Here is a 23,887-nt window from a genome sequence, read left to right as displayed (position 1 = left end):
TGAGTGTTTACATGACAGGGAGGCCCCTCTGTCTTCCAGGAGAGCTGGGATGAGACTGTGGACAGCCGGACATTGTCTCACCCCCAGGTTCACTCTGTTTGCTTGGCCTCTACTTACCCAGCATCTTATGTCAAATGCTGGAGCTCAGCCTGCGTTTTAACATACTGATCCTGTCAACCAAGATTTAGGCCTGCTGTCATTTAAGAAAGTAAGTGTCCCGTACAGGAGGCATTGTGGTGTGTGGAAACGATGCTTGATTTGGAGCATTCTGGCAGTCAGTCTGTGAACCAACACTAGAGGGTAGAGTAGAAGCAGGAGGATCATGAGTTCAAGGCCAGCCTAGGCTACGTAGTGTATTTTAGGATACCTAAGTCACTTAGTGAAACTATTCTGTTGAAAATAGACAAACAAACGGGCCTTTAATCCCAGCACTCGGGACACAGAGGCAAGCAGAACCCTGAGTTCATGACCAGTCTGGCCTACAGACCGAGTTTCAGGACAGCTAGGGCTACACAGAGAAACCCTATCTTGAAAGAAAAACAAACAAACAAACCACAAACCACCATGCTTTAGAGCCAGACAGACCTGGCTTCTGTAAAAACCTTGTTTTATAATTTCCTGAACAGGCAGGGTATACTTCTGAAGCTTCACCATGCTTTAGAGCCAGACAGACCTGGCTTCTGTAAAAACCTTGTTTTATAATTTCCTGAACAGGCAGGGTATACTTCTGAAGCTTCACCATGCTTTAGAGCCAGACAGACCTGGCTTCTGTAAAAACCTTGTTTTATAATTTCCTGAACAGGCAGTGTATACTTCTGAGCTTCGGTTTTCTAGTCTTCATAAGAGGCATCCAGTGCCTCAGATAATATGGAAGTCACTAATTACGCAGATGGCCAGACCCAGTGGCCCACACCTGTAATCTAGGAAGCTAGACTGGAAAATTGTGACTTCAAGGGCAGCCTAAGCTACACAGCAAGAACCTGCTTCAAAAAGCAAACCCAAACCAGAAGAACAAAATGTTCTCAAGGCACTGGGGAGATGGCACAGCTGCCTTGCTGTAAGAGTAGGACCTGATTCAGATCCCCGGAACCCAGGTGTGGTGGTACACATTTGTAATCAGGTGATGGAGACAGGTGGGTCCCGAGCCTCGCCGGCCAGTTAACCAGCTAACATAGCTGATGATGTTCCAGTGGCAGATTCTGACTTGTCCAAAAGGTGAGAGCCATGGTTGTCCTCTGGGCTCCACGGACACACAGATGTGTGGTGCACACCACGCACCAACGTTTCCAGTGGGTGGCAGTTGTGAGCTGCCTTGACTTACAGTGTGATGAAGCTCCAAGCAGCCATCATTTCCACGTCTGTTGGTGTCTGTAGCGTGTTACACAGCAACTCGAGGCCCAGGCTGTGTTCAGGTGTGAAGTTTGTCCCCACTGTGAGTGACCTGGTCAGGAAGTATGAACCTGAGAAAGCTCATCTGAGTGTCCCTTGAATGCCTGCAGGCAGGAAGACAGTCACTGGCTGATTGGGTTTTCTGTCCTTGAAGACCGGGACGAGTGGTGAGCTTGGGAAGACAAGCCACTGATTGGCCTGGGATGGCCAGCAAACGGCTTTGCTATGTTCCCTTTCCCTGTTGCCTCTCTGACCACCATGGAGAGTAATCAGAGGGTTAATTTTGTGGGGTTGGGTCAGGTTCAGTTAGCCAGTTGGTGTAGGGTCTTGTACTCCAGGCTTCTGCTCTCTGATCCGTATGTGGATGTCAGGCTGGGATATCAGCAGTTTAATTATGTGTGAAATGCCTTTCTCATTTGGACATTTATCAGACACGGGAGTGGGGTTACTTTCATCTCTGTGACTTGGGGTGGATGGTGGGCGGATCCAGGTAAAGAGCTAACCCTTGGTGGTTGTGTCGGCTCTTAAGAGAAAGTAGAGCTGGGAACGCCCAGTGTGAGCTGGTATCTCCAGAGCAGCTGTTGAGTCCCGTTGCTGGGAGGATCCGATAGGAGGCACTGTGGCTTTTTTGTTTGTCTTTTGCTGATCTTATTTATTGTGGAAAGAACACTTAGCATGAGCTGTACCCTCCAGACAGAGGGGCAGGTTTCTAAAATTCTAGTTTTCTCAGAGAGAGGAAGTGTCGTTTAGACGTCACACATCCACCCCTAAAAGGACAACGTGCTATTGCAGCAGGCACGGTGGCTGTGGTTTTCTGGGGCATTTGCTTATATAAGCAGCGTTGTCCTTCCAGGGCTCCCAGCGTGGAGAGTGTTTCACGGTGTCACTGCTTCACTTTGCTCCGGGTTCTGCAGTGCTGGGCATGGAACCCAGGGCTGTGCACATATTAGGCAAGTGCTGTGCCACGGAGCTGTACCCTCAGCTCCCTAGAGTATAATGAAAACAAACAAAAAACGTAATTGGGTTTCTTTGGCGCTCTGCACACAGTTGGATAGGGCGATTTTACTGAGTTATTTCTCGCACCTTCATCCAGATGAATCTTTCCTCAGAGGGCACGCAGGCCTCAAGGCCGGGAAAGGCAGGACAGGGATCCTACATCTACTTTAGCAACACTGCACCCCATCCCGGCAGCCACACCCCTGGAACACCCTACCATCCTTCAGTGAGCTTGCTGCCTGACACTGCATACTCTCCAGACCCCAACCCAGGGGTACTGCCCACTGAAGCTCACTTCCTACCCTAAGAGGATTGTGAGTTTGAGGCCAGACTAGACTGTGTAGACTCTCTATCCAAGAAAAAGAATGGAGCAGGTCTGGGAAGGGAGAGATCTCGGTGGTTAAGGGCACATGCTGCCTTTGCAGAGGACCCAAGTTCAGTGTTCAGCATTCTTGTTGGGCAGCCCACGGCCACCTGTACTTCTAGTTCCGGAGGATCCAGTGTCCTCTTCTGGACTCTGCAGACATCTGCATGTAGACACACACATAATCCCACCACACACATGTACACATGTTTTTTAAAAGTCTGTAGAGGATAAAACCACTTTCTCTGGCTGGAAATGGTAGTATGTACCCACAATCCCAGATCCCTGGAAGCTGAGGCAGGAAAATTGCTACTTTAGATGACTGTCTCTTTACTTCTCTTAGCAACGAAGAAAAAAAGAACACGTTAATGATTTCTTTTTTATGAAAGAGAATGATAGACTATTTTTCCTCAGATAATTTCTCTGGACACCCAGCATGCATTTGTTGTCACTGGTCAGATAGACCCCCCTCCCCATCCACCAGGTACGGAAGTAGCATCTGACTTATGTGAAAAAATGCCCAAGAATTTGAAGGGGACAGGTGACACTCAGTCTTTTTCCTCACAGTTCAGCCCTAGGCAGACGCCTCCGCAGCCATGACTGTGGTTTCTGCCTCCTTGCTAGGAATACTTGCCTGGATGTGATGACATTCTCCTGAGGGTCCATGTGTATTTTCCAAAGTCTTTGTTGAAAATGCCACTGACCACTGTGCTGTCCCAGCCCTTGGAGTCGATCTCCCCCTTAAAGCTCGCCTTGTTGGCCTCACAGGTGACCTGCCTCAGCACCTTCAAGTGATGATCAACCTCCTACGCTGTGAAGACAGAATCAAGCTGGTAAGAGCTGAGGGTGGTCTTCAAGGGCAGCTCGAGCCCCTCTCTGTTGTGATTCCTCGTCCTCTCACACTGTTGACCAGCAACCAGGGTGCTGAAGTGCCACTCAGTGGTAAGGGCATCACCCCAAAGGGGCCAGGAGAGACTTCAGACCTCCATGGCATCTATGGATCTATGCTAAACATGAATGTAACTTGTACAGTTCAGCTGTGTCCCCCCCTGCACGCGGTTTGCTGTCCCCTGTGCCAGGCGCATGCTCTCTCTGGTCCTGCTCACAAGCACTTGGTCTTCATTTCTTCCCTGATTTGTGGATGGGGGTCAAGAACTAAAGCCCTTGGTCTTGGCTTGGTGGACAGAGGAAAGGAGCAAACCATCGAGGTGACCCCTTGTCCACAGGCCGTGCGCCTTGAGAGCGTCTGGACCGACCGTGTCCGCTACATGGTTGTGGTGTACACCAGCGGGCGCCAGGACACCGAGGAGAACATTTTGCTGGGAGTTGACTTTTCCAGTAAGGAGAGGTGAGTCTCAGGACAGCATTTCCCATCAGAGCAGAAGATGGGTTCCTGGTGGCAAAAGGCTTTCCTGGTGTGCTGGGATGAGTCTCTCTGGAAGATGGGGGCCGCCAAGGCTGGGGCCACCAAGACTGCTCTCGCTCCTCTGCGGCTGCGATCCCTCCAAGGCGCGCTGCTCAGAGCAGCGGGAGAGGAGGCATGGGGCTGCTCTCCCTTACTCTGTATTTACCTGGGTAGTTTATAGAGAGAAGGCGTTTGTGTGGCTTGCTGTTTCAGAGACTGCAAGTCTAATGGGAGACCTCTCTTTGGTCATGGGGTTGACATCACAGTAGTGGGAACACGTGCAGAAGAGATCAGATGGCGAGACAGGGAGCCGCAGCGGGAGCTAGGCAAAGCCAGCATTAATTCCTTCTGAGGGTGGAACCAGTGCCAATCACCATGTCTCAGCTCATAAATGTACCATCTCCTCGGTGCTGCAGATTTGGGGACTGGGGGGAGCCCTCAAACTTGTAGAGGCGTTCTACACAGGGATGCTTCCTGAGGGTATGACAGCGACAGTGAGCATCAAAGGACAAGCTGGAGTCAGCCGGAGGAGCCTCCCGGACGGACGGCCTGCATAGGGAATGTGTTGGTGGCCTTGTATGAAGTGCCCTGTCTGGTAGTGATCTGCTGTAGATCAGTATTTGTTTTTGGCAGGTCCTTGAGTGAAAGCATTGAGGCTTGCCGTTCCCCAGGACTGGAAGCCAAGTAAATTCCATTGAGACCCTAGTGTGGCATGCGATGACGCGTGTGTAGGAGGTCATTGCAAACCCTAGATCTTACCCTACTCATTGCTAAGTGGATGGGTTTTTGTCCTACCCTGTGTAGGTGGCAACAGGCTGGGCCCCAGGTCTGCCAAGGCATCATAGCCCACATTGAGCTTAGCACAAAAGACCATGTCACCACCAGGAATGCAAGAGACTTAGCAATGACACGGTGCCAGGCTGTTGTGAGAGCCCAAGTAGGTGACTGGTGCCAACGTGGGATTTAGGGTCCAGTAGGCAGCATGGTGAGGTCAGATGTGTAGGGCAGCAAGTGGACCCGCATTGTGCAAGAAGAAAGTCCCAGAAGTCACATGACCACAGTTGGGGTGCCTTGTGGCTAAGCACTGTGTCATAGGCTGGTGACCAAGACTGCACTGCTTACTACATGTGAATGAAAACAAAAGGGATAAATGCGTCTTGTGGCGCCTCTTCCTGTGCCTCCCAACACTGTGAGGGAGTTTGATGCTGCACAAGGCAGGGAGGAACTGTGTCGGTGGCTTTGCAGGCTGAGAGATCTGAAGACCAGTCAGTGTGCTAGTCATTGGTAGAGCAGTGTGGGAGCTGTGGTGTGCTGTGGAGGTGCCAGCCAGGAGGTATTCGCAGTGTGTGTGTGTGTGTGTGTGTGTGTGTGTGTGTGTGTAACTCGTGATCCCCCTACTTCAGCTTTTCAGACTCGAGCATTAGTGTGTGGCAGTGTCAAAGTTACAGTTTTTCAGTTGATGTCCTAGCCCTGTAGGAATCTTCCAGGGACAGTAATTTTTCCATGCTGGTAACCTACTCCAGTACTGAACAGGGGGGCGCCTGTCTCCTGTAGCCTCTACCCCCATGTAGCAGTAGTTTCTTGTCGGACAGCCAGCCCACTAATAATGACACAGAGACTTATTATTAATTATGAAAGCCTTAGCTTTCATACTTTCTCACTAGTTCTTGTAACTTAAATTAATGTGATTTTATTAATCTGCGTTCTATCACATACTGTCCGTCCTGCTTCCTCTCTGTCTTCTCCCATCTCTGGCATGCCTAGATTCTATCCTCTCTCTACCCGGAAGCCCCCCATACCTCCTGCCTAGTTGGCTACTTGGCTTTTTATTACACCAGTCACAGCAGTGCACCTTCATGCAGTATACAGATATCCCCCCATTTCGGTCCTTACTACGGAAGCCTCACGGGAGTCCACTCTCCTCGGGTCACCTCTGCTGATTCTGTAGCAGAGCACGGTGCTGTCACCCGGCTCATCCTGTGCACCCCGTGGATAAGGGCCTGGTCCTTATACTTTAAGGGCTCTGAGAAGCTGAGTTGAATGCACCAGGGTCACTCATGATGTAGCTGGGCAGGACTCAGGCTCAGCATACCCCGTTTGCATTAACTTTTCCTCAGGGGGTGCTTAGGAATGTCCAGTCATCCCAGTCGGACACCAGTGACAGACCTAAGGGTGACTTCACCTCAAAAGTCCCCCTTATGATTCATGGTGACCTTGTGGACACTACTTCGTGTAGGCTGCCATTGTCTTCGTTGTAGAGTCATGTGTAAGGTCATGTGTGGAAAGGGCACAACAGCAAGGATCCCCAGTGCCAGTCTGCTGGCCTCCCCAGACAGTTCTTGTTGCTGAAGACTTGGCTACCATTGCATGGTTCTGTTCTGGTTGCTGAAGTACAGGGGCAGAGTCTCAGAGTGGCAGCCTGTGACGGGGGGGGGGGGGGGGGCACAGCGCTGTCCAACACCGTGTCTCTCCTGATGTTTGCAGAAACCAGTGCGTGTCTTGTGCGTTCACTTATTCGGGTACTTGTGTGTGCGCTTGTTAGCCCTTCTTATGTGCTAGGAGTGCAGTTCAGGTCATGGAAGATCATTAGACACTGTCATATGCACGTACTTTCCTTCCTCCAGCTTCGGTCTGCAGGCTCCTACCATCATTTCCACTCATTCTGATGTGCCTGTTCTTCCTTGCCATCTGTCAGCATTCTAGCTCTGGTTCTCATGAGTCCCTCTCTCCCTGTGATTGTCTTGCCTCTGCTGTGTGTCCAGTGTCTCCCTAGCTAGGCCCTGAGCTAGAGCTCCAGCCTGGCCACAGGGTCAACCCCAGGGCAGTTAATGGTCTCCACAGATCTGGAGAGAAGACTCGGTGCTCAGGGAAGAGCACTGGTTGCTCTCCCAGAGGCCCCGAGTTCAGTTCCCAGCACCCACATTACTGCTCACAGCTGCTTTAACTCTTGTCTCATGAGATCTGATGCCCTCTACTGGCATACAGACAAAACACCCATACATGGAAGATAAGTACATAATTAAAATAACTTTTAAGAAAAATAGAAAGGGGTCAAGAGACTGGTAAGAAACTGAAGCCTTTTTCGACTGGGGACAGAGGAACATGGACACATGTTCTCTGTGTCCGGGTGTATCATTAGGGAGGGGGTGGGTCAGGACAGGTCTGGCCTTCTCAGCCGCTTCTGTAGCCCTGAGTACCAGACTTCTATTCTCCCTGGGCCTCCCCAGCAACCTGCCCTGCCAATGTAATGATTCTCTTCCTGAGTTCTCGCCATGAGATTTGTTTTTTTGGGGTGCAGAAAGTGTGAACCCTGAGACAGTGCGTTCTCATGAGTTCCCAGTGAGAGAACCTACTAGGACCGTAGGCACCTCCTTAGGCCTTCTCAGGACTGTCGTGGAGTTATTTTTTGCTTCCAGTTCAGGGACACTTTGAGTACCATGAGCCGGTGCGCCACCCTCCGTCCACTTTTCCCCGCATCTGTAAAGATCTTCCAGAGCAGACTCTCTGCTCAAGCCTGCAACTCCTCCCTGCACCTCTGGTCTGGCCCAGGTCCCATCTAGCTGCTTTATTCTTAACCCACAGGGACCTGCAACCTGCTCCTTTCTCCCACAGTTGCTCCCACCTACTTCCTCCTTCAGGGCCGTCTGTCACTTGTGACAGTAGTGCAGATGCAGTCTCCCTAACCAGTCCCTGCCTCACTTCCCGTGTGTGTCATGCCAGAGCCACCGTCACTGTCCTGCTCTGTTGGGAGTTGCACGGCAATGCCGGAGAGTGACAGTAATGACAGCCGTGGAGATGTTCCTGAATGCGTGAAACTGTTGCCATTATTGTCACAGTCACGTAGTGCGCTGGGCCCCAGTCCTCCAGGACATCTGTCCACTGGTGTGCCAGCCGGTCAGCCACTTCTTCCGATTGATAGAACTGTCTCATGGACAGTTTCAGCCTCTGCTTCCCCTGGAAGGTTCCAGACCTGCTAACACATCCCAGGGTACGTACCCAAGCAATCCCTGTCATTTTGGGGCATCTAAAGGATGCTCTCTTGGCCTTGGCACAGTTGCATAGTCTTTAGAGCCCTGTGGGGCTCATTACGCATCTCATTTCACAACCCCCAGTGGTGATGGATGGGTAGGACTGCAAGAGGGACAGCGGGAATTTGCCAACCCGGGTGCTTAGTCTGTGCTTAGTTTAATCTGGAAGCCTTGAAACTTCCTCCCCACAGATACTGAAAGGCAGGATGGTGTGAGGTAGGCAGAACTCTGGAGTGGGGGGCGGCTCCCTGCGCCCCAGAGCTCCTGTCACCCAGGCACAGAAGGGAATAGCACCCCACCCCCATATACCACCCCATTCACTTCCCTCACCACCATCCCGCTCCCAGAGCCGTAGCCCTGGAGAGATAGACTCTTGGAATTTCTGAGGCCCGTGGGGCTGCCCTGGCACGGTTGCAGCAGTCTCTCAGAAGCCAGCTCTTTAAATGCCTGAAGAGTTTTCATCACAGTCTGAGGAGCCCCTGATAAACCTTCCTCTCTGTTTATCAGTGGCGCCGTCTCTAAAGTCGGTGAGTATCATTTCACTGCTAGGATGGGCAAAACAGAACCGGATTGAGCTAGTTTGTAAAGTGGCGACAACACAAAAGGTAGGCAAACAGAATCCCGAGTATGAGCAGTGGAGGTGTGGGGACCTCCCGTCTCCTGTTTCCCAGGACAGAAGCCTGGGAGGGGCTGTCACTCCTTGCCTGGGCACCGCAGTTGGTATGACACTCTACTAGTTCGCCCACCATAGTGGGGGCCTGTGATCAGCTGCTTGCCCCAGACCCCAGGAGCCTCTCTAGTTGTGGAGTTACAGCCACACCAAAACAGTTTAGATGCTTTCTCGCTCCCTCTAGCGGGGATGCTCTAGGCCTGTGTCCTCTAGAACCCAACAGTGAATGGACACAGCTTGGGAACCCCTCTGTGCCAGACCAGGCAGTTGTAGCCTGGAGCTGCTAGGCAGAAAGACTGAGGGAAAACTGCATGTCCACACTGACTCCCACGTCTTCTCTTTCCATGTAGCAAAAGCTGCACCATTGGGATGGTTCTTCGTCTGTGGAGTGACACCAAGATCCACCTTGATGGGGATGGGTACGGAAACACCTTTAAAAGATACTTTTCTGGGGGCTGGAGAGATGGCTCAGGGGTTTGGAGCCCTGGCTGCGCTTACAGAAGACCTGGGTTTGATTCCCAGCACCCACGTGGCATCTCACAACCACCTGTAACTTCAGTTCCAGGGGGATCTACACCCTCTTTGGGCCCTCCGTGTGTAGCAGGCATGCACTTGAAGCATAGACATACATGTATGCAGTCACACATAGACAAACATTTTGTGAACTTCGTTATTTCCCTGTACACCAAAGCACCAACAGAGCCCAGGTCTTTGGATAGCCTTGTGTATTACATTGATCACCTCAGAGGTGATGCATCCTCCACTCTGGATATAGGGATTTAGCTCAGGAGACACCTCTGCAGGAGCGTCCCACCAGGTCTGTTGCAGTGGAGTATATTTGCTATATTGTGTAAATCATTCTGGGCCCTCCCAGGGCTGTGATCCAGAAGTGTACAGATGAGCGAGACACTGCAGGGTAACTCACATTTGGGGTGCCAAAGATGCAGCTGAGTCAGGTGCCGCTCTGTGACTGCAGAGGAAGCATTGCCACCCAGCCTGGGCAGGTTGGGGGCTGCAAGGTACCACCTGCGCTTACTCCCGGAAAGTGCGGTGCACGAGGAGAAAAGTGAGACGGGAAGCTGCTCTTGCAGTAGGACTCTGAGCTGAACAAAGATCTGCTCAGTGGAAGTGCTGGGATCGTGGGGGTGCTTTTAAGGCAGGGTGTGACTCGGTGATAGGATACTTTTGATCTCAGCACCACTTTTAAAAAAAAGTTTTTTTCATTAATTTATTTTTATATGAAAGAAAAACAGGTGAGTGTGTGGTGTTAAGTAATGCTGGAAGCCACCCTGCTCACACTCAGCTTGGAAACAGGCCCCGATCAGCAGGAGTCTTCTCTCCTTTTGCCCGTCTAATGTGGCATATCCGCCGTCCCTTGTCAGACAGCAGGAGGCACACTGGTTCCAGATCTGGGGTGGGGCTGCACCCAGAGTCTGGAAGTGACTGGACCGAATGAATGCTCACGACCTCTTTCTCATTTTCCATCCTCAGCGGGTTCAGTGTGAGCACAGCCGGCAGGATGCACGTCTTCAAGCCCGTGTCTGTCCAGGCCATGTGGTGAGTTTGCTTTGGGGGACTTGGAAGTCCTTAGAAACAGTCCAACCTGACAGCATGGATGGAGAAGTCTCTTCTGGTTGGAGTGTGCATCTGTGTGTATGTGTCTGTGTGTGTATGTGTCTGTGTGTTTAGAAACAAATCATGTGTAGCATAAATAACCCCTGTAACTGTTGGAGGTGTTTGGTGCATGTTGGGCGCCAACACCCCCACCCACTGACAGAACACACTCATCATCCCAGAGGAAGCCTCCCCCTCAGCTCCCGGCCCCAGAAGATTCTGTACGTTCTGTGGCTGTAAACTGCCCTGTCCTTGGAACATCTGCGTGAACACACTCGGTTATTTGCCTTGCCTGTGTCGCTCTTCCCCCTGACTGGGTGTTCAGGTTCGCTCATGTTGTGGGTCAGTCTCCTCTCTTCAGCCTTGTGTCTACTCTGCGTCCCGCATGCTTGTTTCTACCTTTGATGTTACTGTAGATGCTGCCACGCGGACTATTCCTGGGTACTTAATTGGTTCGAGGCTCTGCTTTCAGTTCTTTTGGGGTCTCTACCTCTACCAGTGAAACTGCTAGATCCTGTGGAGAATTCATTTTGTTTGAGACTTGATCCAAGGCTGTCCTGGAAATCACTGTGTAAACCAGGCTGGTCTCGAACTCACAGAACTCAGCCCACCGTCGCTTCCCAGTTCTGGGATTCAAGGTGTGTGTCCCCAGATCCCCCAGTCCTGTGGTGATTCTGTGTTAACCTGGAGAGCCACCGCATGTTGTCCGCAGCAGCTACCCAGTCCCCCAGCGAAGCTTTGTTTCTGCAGAGCTCTGTCAATGTCATTCTGTTTTGTCGATTGCTATCTTAGTGACCTGCCAAATAGTGTCTCAGTGTGTGGTTTTTATTCTCAATAGCGTGTGGCTGTGTGTGTTTGTGTGTGTGTGTACGTACACACATGAGGGAATACAGGAGTCTGTGGAGACCAGAGGAGGATGTAGGACCCCCTGGAGTTGGGAACTGAAGACATGGGTGCAGGAGACTCTGTGTGTGGGGGGGAAGGGGGGGCATGAGTTCAATTTCCCTAATGATTGTTAGCAACACTTTTTTGTATGCATTTTATATTTGCATCTTTGTTGAGAAATGTTCTTTTTAAATTCTTTACCCATTTAAAAAGTGCATTAAGATTGAAGATGTAGCTTTACTTGTTGACCTGGTCAATACCATACCATACCATCCTGGCATGCACTTACTTATTCCTTCCCCTGGCACTCAGTAGGTGCTGCTGTCTAGGCGGCAAAGGGACAACAAGAGCTCTCTGCTCTGCTGGAGCAGCGAGTGGCTGGGGGAGGGGGGGTGGGTCACAATGTAAACGTGAGTCGCCTCTTGGAGTTTAAAGCATCTTGAAGGGAGGTGACTATGCATACGTGAGCAAACTTGTATGCTGTGCCAAGACAGCTGGGTAAGCGTTCTCATGGTGATGGAGCCTCAGAATAACAGCTGTGAGGCCTGGATCCAGGGAAGGGGGGCCTCCCTGACCCTCTGTAGTGGCTGTGGGTGAATGTGGAAATGTCCACAGCTTCCTAAGTCAGCCTCCTCTTACAGCTCTGTCTTAGGTGTGTCCAGCCAGGGGTTCTGGGGCCGCATGCTCACTGTGGGTGTGGCTCAGCAGGTTTGTAGCAGACAGTGTCACACTGCAGTTTCTAAAAGCTGGGTACAGCTGTGGGCTGAGCAGTTCTTGTAACCGGGCGACAGAACAGTTGGGATAAACCAGGAAAAGCTTCGCGCTCCAGGAGCAGCTGAGAGCATTTCCCGGTGACTCCGCTCTTCCAGGGCAGGAGACTCCCGAAGCGCCCTCTCACGGGCCTCTGCCTCACTCTGGGCTGACTCAGCCCAGGGTCCTCTGAGGTGGATGAGCGCAACGAAGTCGGTGTTCAGAGGATGAACAGCCAGCAAACGCCCCGAGTGTTTCTTTTGTAACTGCTGCCTCTTTTCTCTCTTGCCCACATTTTTTTTTAATTCTTAGAAACCAAAATTGATAAATTTAATTTAATAAACATTGGTCCCAAGTTTATTCCCTCAAGCAGCCTAGACAGTAGGATGGATAATAATTACAAAAAGTGAGGCTCCTTGCAGTGTCCGTGCGCCGTCATACAAACCCTCACCTGGTGATGCCCTCCCTTCGGAGGCTTCTTCTGCCTTGGCCAACACCTCCCTCCCTTGGCAGCCTCTTCATTGAGAAATTTTCAGCCTGATTTTTTTTTCAAAAGAGGTAAAAGAGGCTAATTAAATAAAACACACACATTTTTACGCCCTAAGGGCCCTAAGGCCCTAAGATATTACACACTGGTGGGGGGGGGGGGGGGTCCACAGGTGGGCTCAGGAATTTCTGCTGTTCTTTAGAGACCTTTCTTCCCCACCGTTAGATGCCTGGAGTACAGCCCTGTCTGTGTTGCAGGTTGCTGTGACTTCAGAAGCAGATCTGGCATCTTTTGGAGTTGGTTGCTGGAATGTGACCCAGCCAGCTTGGAAGAGTTAGAGACTATGGGGTGTGCCTGCTGCTGGTGTTTATTTACTTCTTTGGAAAGGATGAGGGATATCCTGTCCGCTGTGAGTTTAGTTGACACAGCCTCTGGGAGCTAATAGTTGTACCTGACTGCCGTGTGGGCAGGGAGTCCCTTCCGAGTGCCCATCCCACTACCATGGAAGTGTACCCTTTGCAAGCTGCAGAACCCAGTTCCTGGTCCTGAGCTTCTCTCTCCTCCCCCAGGTCTGCCCTCCAAGTGCTTCACAAGGCCTGTGAAGTGGCACGGAGGCACAACTACTTCCCTGGTGGGGTGGCGCTCATCTGGGCCACCTACTATGAGAGCTGCATCGGCTCCGAGCAGAGCTGCATCAATGAGTGGAATGCCATGCAGGATCTGGAGTCCACGAGACCCGACTCCCCAGCCCTGTTTGTGGACAAGTATGCACCGGGGCTGCCTCCCACACTGCTCAACACTGGGTCCTCTCAGGGTCACACCGCTCAACACTGGGTCCTCTCAAGGTCATACCACTCAGCACCAGGTCTTCTCAAGGTCACACTGCTCAACACTGGGTTGTCTCAAGGTCATGCTTCCCTGCAGCCCCTTCTTAGAACAGGTTTTCAGGTAGAACTTGTTACCTGAGTCTATGATTCTTAACCTTCTTGACACTGCAACCTTTAACACAGTTCCTCATGTTGTGGTGACCCCGACCATAACATTATTTATGATGCTACTTCATAACTGTAGTTTTGCTGTTATGAATCATGATGTAAATGTTTGTGTTTTCCAGTGGTCTTAGGTGACCCCTGTGAAAGGGTCATTCAGCCCCTAAAGGGGTCTCCCCACACGCACAGGTTGAGAAATGCTTCTCTAAAAGAAGGGTTTGTGCGCGTTCCCTCTCTCTCGCATGCATGTTCCCCCTTTACAATAGTGGATTTGATGGGTGCGTTTGTGAGGCATGACCCTGCACTTCAGTCAGATCACCACAGAAATACGCCACCCTGGCTGCCCCTCCTGTTTGTGCTCAGTGCTCAGACTGTGTCCCCATGGGCTGGTAGTAGCAAACTCAGCCCGCTGTGTTGATGCCTTGGTCCAGAGGACTGTTTGCCTTCACAACTTCCCCAACAGAGAAAGTGACTCAGGCCACATTCTCTGACTTCTCAGGGGTCAGGGTCCCACTCCCTCAGGGAGGTGTCGGCTGGGAGACTAGTTTTAGGAGAAGAGTTGCTCAGACTGCCAGACGCCACCAAGAATTCTTGAGATGAAATGATGATGGCCATTTGAGGCTTTTGAAGTCACTGGGGGGAGGACTGTCCCAGTCCCCGTGACCCTAGGAGTTAATTAACAGGGCTGGCATGCAGACGTTATGAGGACTCACAGACTTGGATTTCACGTGAGGACTCATGGGGCAGCAGTGCCCCAGGTAGGAGTGGCAGGTGGAGATGGCCCAGCGGTGTAGGGTGTAGGTAGTTACAGCATGTGGTCTGTGAGGAGCCTCTGCCCATTGGCCTGCTCTCTTTCCACGCGGGGCTCCTGTGGGGACTGGAGATGGAGCTTCTCTACTTCTCCAAACACTGTACACACACCCACAATAACCTGTGCCTACTCAGCCGAGGTTAGACCGTGAGGGTCTGACGTCCGTCTGAGATTGCTTTCTCAGAGTTCTGCAACTTTCTGTACGTTTTCTTCCTAGGCCAACTGAGGGGGAAAGAACTGAGCGTCTAATTAAAGCCAAGCTCCGGAGCATCATGATGAGCCAGGACCTTGAAAATGTGACTTCTAAGGAAGTAAGAGACCGCCGTCCCCCTGCCCATAGCAGGCCCAAGCCCCTTACGTGTGTTTGTCTTGCCAGGTTCCCAGCAGAGGTCAGCCCGGTACCTTCCAGTGTTTGCACACAATCCGTTTGTCCGCTCTGGAGGCATCCCTGCATTTTGCCCTGTGGTGGCACTAGGGCTGTGGAGGACCCAGGCTTAGAGTTAGACTTCAGTCTGATTCCAGAGATCATGGGCAGACTGTCGGCCCTCTCTGAGCCCTGGGGAAGTTGTAGAAGGTCCTAGGTTCATCCAGGGAACCTCAGCCTTCCATGCCCTTTTCTGCTTTTTGTGCCCCCCCCCACCCCCGGCCTTGTGCCATCTCAGACTGCTTCCTCTAACTTTTAAGCTCTCCTTGATCAGTTTTTTTTGTCCCTTGCTTGGGGAAGGGAGATGCTGTGGGCATTAAAGAGATGGCTCCTTGGTCAAGATATTAGCTCTGTTCTATTCCCTTATGGTAGCTCACGGCCATCTGTAACTCCATATCCAGGAGATCTGATGCCCTCAGCTGGCCTCTACAGGTACTGCGTGCTGGCGGTGCACAGACATACCTACAGGCAGAACCCTCAAACAAATCTAGAGGCTGTGGCGGCGGGTGGGGGGGGGCCCACACACCATTAATCCTAGCACTCAGACAGAAATTCTCTGTGACTTCAAGGCCAGCCTGGTCTACATAATGAGTTCCAGGCCAGCCAGGACTACATAGTGAGACCCGGTTTCATGAAATAAAAATCTTTAAAATGTTTTAAGCTATTGTATTTACTTATATATTTAATTGGGGCCGGTTGGGCGGGGGGTGAACAGCGCATGTGTGAGAGGGGGAAAGAGCTTGCCGGAGTTGCTGTTCTTCCGCTGTGTAGATCCTGGGGCTTGAACTCAGGCAGTTGGGCTTTGTTCCTAGCTCTCCTACTTGCTGAGCCGTCCTGATGGTCCTGGCATTTGCTTTAATTTGAAGAATGCAACAAATTACAGGAAGTTTAAAGTGTTATATATTTATTTATTTTGGTGTTTGTGAGTCCGGCTGGCCTGGAACTCACCATGCATTCCCTAGACTTGCCTTGACCTCAGTCTTCCAGTCTCAACCATAAATCTTCATCTTTAATTGATTAGTACTTTGAGCAGTCATGCTGTGACACCTTCAACAGGAAAGTGACTTCACCTTCTCACTGCAGCAGTTTTGGTACCTAATTGTGAAAGTGAAAGCTTTAAACACAGTAGAAAAGATTTTAGGAAAAAAAATATTTCCTTGTTGAAAATACTGGGCTTCCTCCTGTCGGGTTAGGTTGGAGCTGAAGTGTGAGTGCCCACCACCACACAGATGTGATCCTGTGTCTGAACACATTATCCTGGACACAGTGCCCGCCACCACACAGATGTGATCCTGTGTCTGAACACATTATCCTGGACACAGTGCCCGCCACCACACAGATGTGATCCTGTGTCTGAACACATTATCCTGAACACAGTGCCCGCCACCACACAGATGTGATCCTGTGTCTGAACACATTATCCTGGACACAGTGCCCGCCACCACACAGATGTGATCCTGTGTCTGAACACATTATCCTGGACAAAAGAAAGAAGTCACATTTACCCTTTTTTTAAACAGCACTGCACAGAGGTGCACAGTTCTTTGAACAGATCACTCTTAATATGTTCCGCCCCAGCATCACGTCTGCTCTGTCCTGCCCACAGATCCGCAATGAGCTGGAGAAGCAAATGAACTGCAACCTGAAAGAATTCAAGGAGTTCATCGATAACGAGATGTTGCTCATCTTGGGCCAGATGGACAAGCCCTCCCTTATCTTCGACCATCTTTATCTTGTAAGAGTCCCTGCCTCTGGTGGATCTGGTTTGGAAACCACGCCCACAGATACATGCTTAGGAAGCCCCAGAGCCGTGACTTAGCATCTATCTGAAATACAAGTGGCTGAGCTGTTCCCCTCTGAGCCCTGTTCCCAGAGCCCACCGAAGGATCCACCCCGTGGTGTCACCCGCCCTGCCTCTGCCCCTCCAGCTCAGTGTCTTCCTGCCGTAAATCTATAGAAGGCAGCTGACCAGTTTTCACAGGCAAGCAGGTTGTTAAAGTCAGCCAGGGGATCATGAAGTCCAGTTGACAGTCAGACCTAGCAAGGCCAAGGTCCCCTCCACCTCACCTGCCCTGCGGCCCGTGGTGAGTCATCTTGCCTCTGTCCTTCATGGGGTTATTGTGATGGTTCAACAAGACACATTCTGGAGGTGACGAGTGCAGTTTCTGTAGGCCTGGTTTTGTAATCAATGGAATGGAAACTACGGTTAGAGGAATGTCTCTTACAGGAGCTGAAGGAAGTGGCTTCGGCCACTGAGGGGGACAACTTCAGTCTCCATAAATACATAAACACGCACACACATATGTGGGCTTTTAGTGGGAACACAGGGCTTTTGAGACAGGAGCTAGCTCCATACGAAGCTCACGCTAGCCCAGACTTTGTGATCTTCTGCTTCAGCCTCCTGAGCGTTGAATGCATCTTTATGTTCTTGTTTATATGTGAGTCTTCCTACATGATTAGATTTCATGCTTTATCCATGAGATGTCAGTGCATGTGTTTGAGTAACTTTGAAAGACAGGTGTGCTGGCAGGCCTACCTGAGAGCAATGGGAAGGCCCTCCCTCTGCTCTCTCCACTAGGTGGTGAGCATGGCCAGAAGGCTCCAAGCTGTCATGGGGCTTCTTGGTGCCTTGTGTCATTCTTTCCATGAGAGATTTTTATGGTTGAGACTGACCCTCAGATACGAAAATCCAGCTTACATTGCAGGATGCCAGCCAACATCGTCAAAGGACCTGGGAAGCTCAGGAGAGAAAGTCGGCAGGAGATAGAGATAGCAGAACATGCTTGCCAGGACTGTAGACTGCATTTCCAGAGCAGCGATTGCTTCTTCATGTTTTTCTTCTGTGTTCTTGAAAGATCGGGAATAGAGGAGTTTTTAATGATACAGTTTGTAAAAGTATAAAAGTATCCAGTCATGCATTCTATAGACAGTTGAGAAGAGTAAGGCTATTCCCAATCTCCCACACTGAGGTAGTCACGCATAGCATTTTGATGTGTTGATTTTTCCATTTTTTAGTTTCTTGTTGTATTAGAATTAGAACCCAAGCCCCGAACACTGGGTTTCTCTGATGCCTGTGTAGAAATAGAGACGGTGCCCTCTCTGCTCGGGTTCATAGGTCGTGTTCCTCTTGGCTTATTCCATCTTTCCTCACACTAACATGGTGATTTATTTATTTCCGGGTTGGATTTTGGCTTTTGAAACAGGGTTTCTCTATGTAGCCCCAGCTATCCTGGAACTCACTGTGTAGACCAGGCTGACCTGGTCCCGAACCTAGAGATCCACCTGCCTCTGCCTCACAAGTGCTAGGATTAAAGGCCTTCACTACCCCCACCCCGGCTTGTTTTGTTTTGAGAAAAGGTCTCACTGTATATCCCTGATTGGCCTTCAGTTTCAAATTCATGGCAATCCTCCTGCCTCTGCTACTTGGCACTGGCATGGTTTCTTGTGAGGTGCCCATCCTGAGGATCTGTTGCCGTTCATCTTACTGCTTCCATCCTAGTAGACCTTTGGGTCCCTCAGGATCAGAGGGTGGGAATTTTAGAATTAATACCAAAATACCTGCCAGGAAAGGGAGTAGCCCCTCCCCCCCATAGCTGATGGTGAGGTTTCACGTCACTGCCTGTGGTGGCTGTACCCATGCTGGCTAAGAAGATATGGGGATGTCAAGCAGGTTTCCATGAAATAGGGGGAAGAAGACCACCTTTCTCTTAGACTCCTGCCTCTCCTGATTCTTTCTGGTCCTTCTTTCTGCTCTGAGGCTGAGTCTCCACTGTCAGGGCCCCTGTGCATCCCACAAGCAGCTCTGTGACACTCACAGGGGTTTGTGTGGTCTGTCCCCCAGGGCTCCGAGTGGAATGCATCCAATCTGGAAGAACTGCAGGGCTCAGGGTGAGTCTGCTCCCCTCTCCCCCATCTCTCTAGGCAGTGTAGGCATTGCTACTCTGTGGAGGTTAAGACACTGCTGGCCCACTCTGACTGCCTCAGCCTGGTCTCTGCAGTGGCTGGAGCATCTCATGTGCTTCAGATTGCTACCCAGAGGGATTTTTCCTGGGGTGTGGAGAGATCCAAGAACAGCTTGATCACACTGTGGAATGGAGGCCAGCCTGGCCCTGGACAGGCTCCGAGCTCGCTCCCACAGCCACAGCCTCACTCCCCAGCAGAATTGCTTAGAACCCGAGTGTGGACACATATCTCTGTTGATCTTTTGGTCCATCAGCAACTCTGAAAACTGAACCGCTCCGGGCAATACTTGGTGCCTGGTGGAATCTTGTGACTGATACTCCCCGCTGTCTCTGAGAAATGCTCAGCAGCAGGAGTGACAGCTACAAAATCACCATTCTGTGGTTGGCCTGATGTGTCTGCTGGCCTTCTGGAACTTACTGCAGCTGAAAACCGAGACTAAACAGAGCTTAAAATACATCTTTAGGACTTCCGGTCAGCAGAGTGGTCGTCATTGAGAGGCTAGACTTTATGCTTCCATCTTACCGGGAGTAAATACGTGATTCATTGTCATTTATGGTGAAACCTATTTGAGACATTTCCAATTACCAAAATTGTTTTGGTTTTCTAGAAATGAATGTATTGGTTACGGGTGAGGGGCCGTGGGGTTTGAGTTAGCGGGTGTCTCATCTAGAGCATGAGTAATAGAAGGACAGAGTCTGCCTTTTAGAGAAGAGAGAAGAGGCTTCTTTTCTGTATGGCATTTTTAAAAAGTAATACATTCTTGTCACGTGGAGGAAACACATGAAAATGACTGTTAAGCAAAACCAGTTTCATTAGGAACATACGCCCTGTAGTGTGTGTATAGAAATTGACTTTCTCTGCCAGTTTTTTGTGAATTTGTTTTCCTTGCTCCTCATTCAGATTCTGTAGGCTATTTGCTTCTTTTTTCTGCAGGGTTGACTACATTTTAAATGTCACTAGAGAAATAGACAATTTTTTCCCTGGCTTATTTGCATACCATAACATCCGAGTCTACGATGAGGAGACCACAGACCTCCTCGCCCACTGGAACGAAGCCTATCATTTTATAAACAAAGCGAAGTGAGTGTTTGGGAAATTGTCTGAGAAGGGACAGGTGGGCAGAAACGAGAAGCAGGCTAGATGACGTGGAAGTAGGCAGCCGTGCTCTTGGGGTAGGTGGTCATGGATACAGATGCCCAGTGCCGGGAGAGGCTTTGCTGTCTGGTCGGCCTTTGGTTTTAGCAACAGAACACCAGGCACCAAAGTGAACAGGCAAGTACTGGCCTCGTCCACAGTGTGCCTTCGTATTCTCTCCCACCTGCCCGTGGTTGTGACATCGAACCCAGTTTTCATCAGCTCTGATTCCAGGCCAGCGTCCAATACCAAGTGCCACTAGGTAGCTCTCTGGGGCATCCTGGAAAGGCCTTGCACATGCTGGGCCTAGAACTCTTGGACAGCTCCCCAAAGAATACAGGGGGAGTTCCATGTTCCTGTGTGCCTAGATGGGCAGTCCCAAGATGAGGCCCTCTCCACACTTCCTGAGCCCCAGCCCCCTTCTTATTCTCTTTTGGAGCAACTGTTACATTGAAGTCCAAAGCAAAGGTGTCACCCTGCCGCTCCCACCCTGTGCTGTGGAGAAGAACCCTCTTCTGTTGGAGTCTCCCAGTCAAAGCTACAAGGTGTCCTTACCAAATGCCACTTCTCTTGCTTTCCCAGGGCACAGACTCCAGACTCCTTGCTTGTGAATGTAGAAGGCAGGGAGGAACAGTGTTGTGGGGATGGGATTGAAACCCTAATGTCGGAAACGAGCCTGCTTCTCCACCTCAGCCTCCCAGGTGCAGCCTCTGCCAGCCTGTCGTGTCTTCACCCTCTCCATCAGGGAGAGGGTCATTGTCTCTGTGTATCTGGTAAATCAGCTGTGCCCAGGCCAGCACTGGCTTCTTACAAGTAGCCGGATCGATTGGCTCCATCCTCCCCGGCTCAGTGGTTCTCTGGCCAGGTTGCTGTCATCCTTGTGCTCCCTCCAGGTGCTCACTCTTTCCCCAGGGTGCAGCATTTTTGCCTCGCTGACCCCGTTTTCTACAGTAGCTCATTCAGGGCCTCCATCTGCTGTAGCAGCTGGACTGTCCGGGTGCGGTCCTGGAAGCAACTGTAGGTGGCCTCACTTGTCCCAGCAACGGGGGAGACCGTTTGGAAGCAGGCCCTGCAAAGTTGGGCCAGGCCATGCGGATTCATCTGTTCTCCCATTGTGTGCTAATTGATTTCACAGCAAAGTTATTTCCTTTAGAGGGTGTGTGAGATCTGTTCCATAAACATTAGGGCAGAGAAGGTTGGAACTATGCGGTAACTTTAAAAATGAAATTAGTTAGTAAAACCCGAGTGGTAAGTCAGGGGCTGCTCTTAATCCTTGCTCTTAACCCCCACCCCAAATCCCTGCAGAAGAAATCATTCCAAGTGCCTGGTCCATTGCAAAATGGGCGTCAGCCGATCTGCATCCACGGTCATAGCCTATGCAATGAAGGAATTTGGCTGGCCCCTGGAGAAAGCGTACAACTATGTGAAGCAGAAGCGAAGCATCGCGCGGCCCAACGCAGGCTTTATGAGGCAGCTGTCTGAGTATGAAGGCATCCTGGATGCAAGGTGAGTATGCTCCTAGAGGCAGACTGGCATACCAAGCTGGCCAGGCCAGTCTGGGCATTCCGCTCTTCTCCTGTCAGCCTGGCAGGAGCTTCCACAACTGGAAACCAGCCTCTCGGGAGCTGGCGTGGAGAAAGAGCAGCTATTGTTGGGGTTGTGATTAGTGGTTTCCAGGAGGGATCCGTTTTGATTTTGTTGGCACTTGTAGAAACTCTCTTGCTGAGCAAGGGAAGGTGCCTACATGCCCATCCAGGGCATGTCCTGGTGTGTGATGTGATCCTGAGCACATTCTTTTCCTCAGCACCTTCTTTACGCCAAACTCAGGGACTGAAGAGGCCTGGTTCACCGCAGGCGAGCCTGGCAACCTTCCCCAAGCCCAGTCCCCTCTTCTGGGTTAAGGATTTAACACCCAGGTATCAGATGCTCATGGTCCCTCAGAAACCTAAAAGGAGGACCGTTGCATGATCCAAAAACTCCGCTCCACCGTGTATACCCAGGAGCCTGGAAATCTGAGGACTCAGAGAGTTGTGTTGATGGCAGTATAATTCATAGTAGCCCAGGGAAGGCCGCCCACGAGTCCCTTGGTGGATGGGTGGATAAACAAGCAGGGAGTGTGTATAGGAATCTTCCTCTGCCTACCAAAGAAAGGCAGTTAGAGTCAGATGAAAAAGCTCCTGATCGTAGGCCACACTGCTTGGGGAACTAAAGCTAGAAGACTGTCTGCCCCAGAACTTCAAAGCTAATAATCTCTGCCAAATATCAAGATTCCATCTCCTTCCTGCCCCATCAAAAAGGAAGAAAAGGGAAATTCTGACATATGTGGTACACCCTGAACAAATTTCGGGGCCATCAGGAAAAACTGTGGCCCCATGCTTGTATGAGGTCCCTAGAGATGGAGAATGTGGTGTTGGTGACCAAAGGCTGGAGAGGGGACAGTTCAAGTGTGGTGGCCGGTATTGTGTGCTGTGCACAGTTACGGAGACGGATCGTAGTGTGCTGTTGTGAGTGTGTAAAAGTCAAGATGGACAGCTTAGTGCAGTTTTCAAAGTGGCAGGGCTCTGAGATTGCACGAGCAGTCAGTCCAGGTCCTTGACAAGCTGGTAAGTTAATAAATGTCACTACTGAATCTGTCTCCCACCTCTAAGTAAGTTTTGGCTTCTCATTTCACAAGTGAGCAGAAGGGGCCAGCGCTGAAAGGGCAATTTGTCTCCTGTCATAGTTGGCTTCCGGGTGCTGAGAGAGATTTACACCCACATGTGTTGACTGCCACAGGAGAGAGCAGTTGTTGCTGGGGTCCCTGTCAGGGCGGTGAGGGTTCCCCAGCACCCCAGGCTGCTGGGGCAGATGCCAGGATCTGGGGACCAACTTTCTCCCTGCTCCATGTCCAGTCTGTTTAGAAGCTGCCACCTGGATCATTTCTGACTGGTATTGGGAATCCAGAGGCTGAGTCCTTCAGTTCCTAGGACAGGTTTAGGGAAGGACTGCTCCGGCAGGGATGAACAGGCTCGGAGAACCACCACAGCCACCTCTGGATTGTTTGATGTCATTCGGAGACTCTGTTAGGTCCCTAGTCAATGGGAGGAGGAAGAGGGAGAAAAGCTACTGCTCTCCCTCAGGTCACCTGACGCCTTCCCAGCCACAGCCTCGCCGAGGGTCTGACGTGGTTTCACGGCGTGGCGCCCACGGAGAAAGGGACAGTGACCGAAGAGCAGCTTCTCCAGTGGGTGTTGCTGCTCACCCTCGCACCCCCACAGTGCGGATCTTATTCCCAAGTTCTTGGGAGGTGGAGGTGACCTTAGCTGACCGCCTCTGTCACTGTAAAGTTTTTTTCTCTCTTTTATTCTTGGCTCATACCACCAAGCGTGTTATAAAAACAGTGCCAGCCCCTGCCCCTAACTTAGCAACTGTTGACAGTTAATTGCTTCTGGGGCAGGTGCCTGGGTCACCCATGTTCTCGTGGATGCCCTACACCCATGAGTAATGGCAACACAAACTGGGCTCAGAAGCCTATTTTAAAAAAGAAGACATACCAGGCCTGGTAGTGGTGGTGCACGCCTTTAATCCCAGCGCTTGGGAGGCAGAGGCAGGTGGATCTCTGAGTTCAGTGTTTACAGCCTGGTTTACAAAGTGAGTTCTAGGACAGCCAGGGCTACACAGAGAAACTCCATCTCAAAAAAAAAAAAAGACACAATCTGGGGGCAGTGGAAGGTGGGGTGAATATGATCAAATATATGGTATGAAATTCTCAAGATTCTGTAAAAAATAACTGTCTTTCTAATGCCATAGGCTAGGTATGTAACCCAATGATAGAGTGCTTACATATCTGCCCATCTCCATATGAAAAGTAATAATAGAAACATCAGAAGAATTCTTTCAAGCCAGGATATAGTTCCAGCAATTAGAAGGAAGAGGTAGAACTTAGGTAGCTTTGGCTACATCATCAGTTTGGAGCTAGCCTGAGCTACACAGATCTTG

The 23,887-nt window shown here is 50.8% G+C and overlaps 1 protein-coding gene across 5 annotated transcripts in view; it reads left to right on the top strand.

Annotated features, from left to right (window-relative positions):
• Positions 1-23,887, top strand: part of Ssh1 (slingshot protein phosphatase 1) — a 52,243-nt gene that overhangs the window by 18,767 nt on the left and 9,589 nt on the right. For 4 of the 5 annotated variants that reach the window (XM_085680666.2, XM_048450098.3, XM_087903716.1 and 1 more), the window contains 10 exons: positions 3,518-3,582; positions 3,976-4,097; positions 9,203-9,271; positions 10,344-10,409; positions 13,158-13,352; positions 14,606-14,699; positions 16,419-16,547; positions 18,654-18,700; positions 19,709-19,855; positions 21,215-21,415. In XM_085680666.2, coding sequence (XP_085536792.2) covers positions 3,518-3,582; positions 3,976-4,097; positions 9,203-9,271; positions 10,344-10,409; positions 13,158-13,352; positions 14,606-14,699; positions 16,419-16,547; positions 18,654-18,700; positions 19,709-19,855; positions 21,215-21,415 — 1,135 coding nt within the window. Of the gene's footprint in view, positions 1-3,517; positions 3,583-3,975; positions 4,098-7,950; positions 8,143-9,202; positions 9,272-10,343; positions 10,410-13,157; positions 13,353-14,605; positions 14,700-16,418; positions 16,548-18,653; positions 18,701-19,708; positions 19,856-21,214; positions 21,416-23,887 lie in introns of those variants that run through there. The other variant, XM_048450117.3, reaches the window with a different exon arrangement.

The sequence above is a fragment of the Myodes glareolus genome, chromosome 2, assembly GCF_982192425.1.
Source record: "Myodes glareolus chromosome 2, mMyoGla1.1, whole genome shotgun sequence".
Lineage (NCBI taxonomy): Eukaryota > Metazoa > Chordata > Mammalia > Rodentia > Cricetidae > Myodes > Myodes glareolus.
The sequence above is the reverse complement of the archived record's forward strand: the minus strand, read 5'-3'. Positions and strand labels throughout refer to the sequence as shown.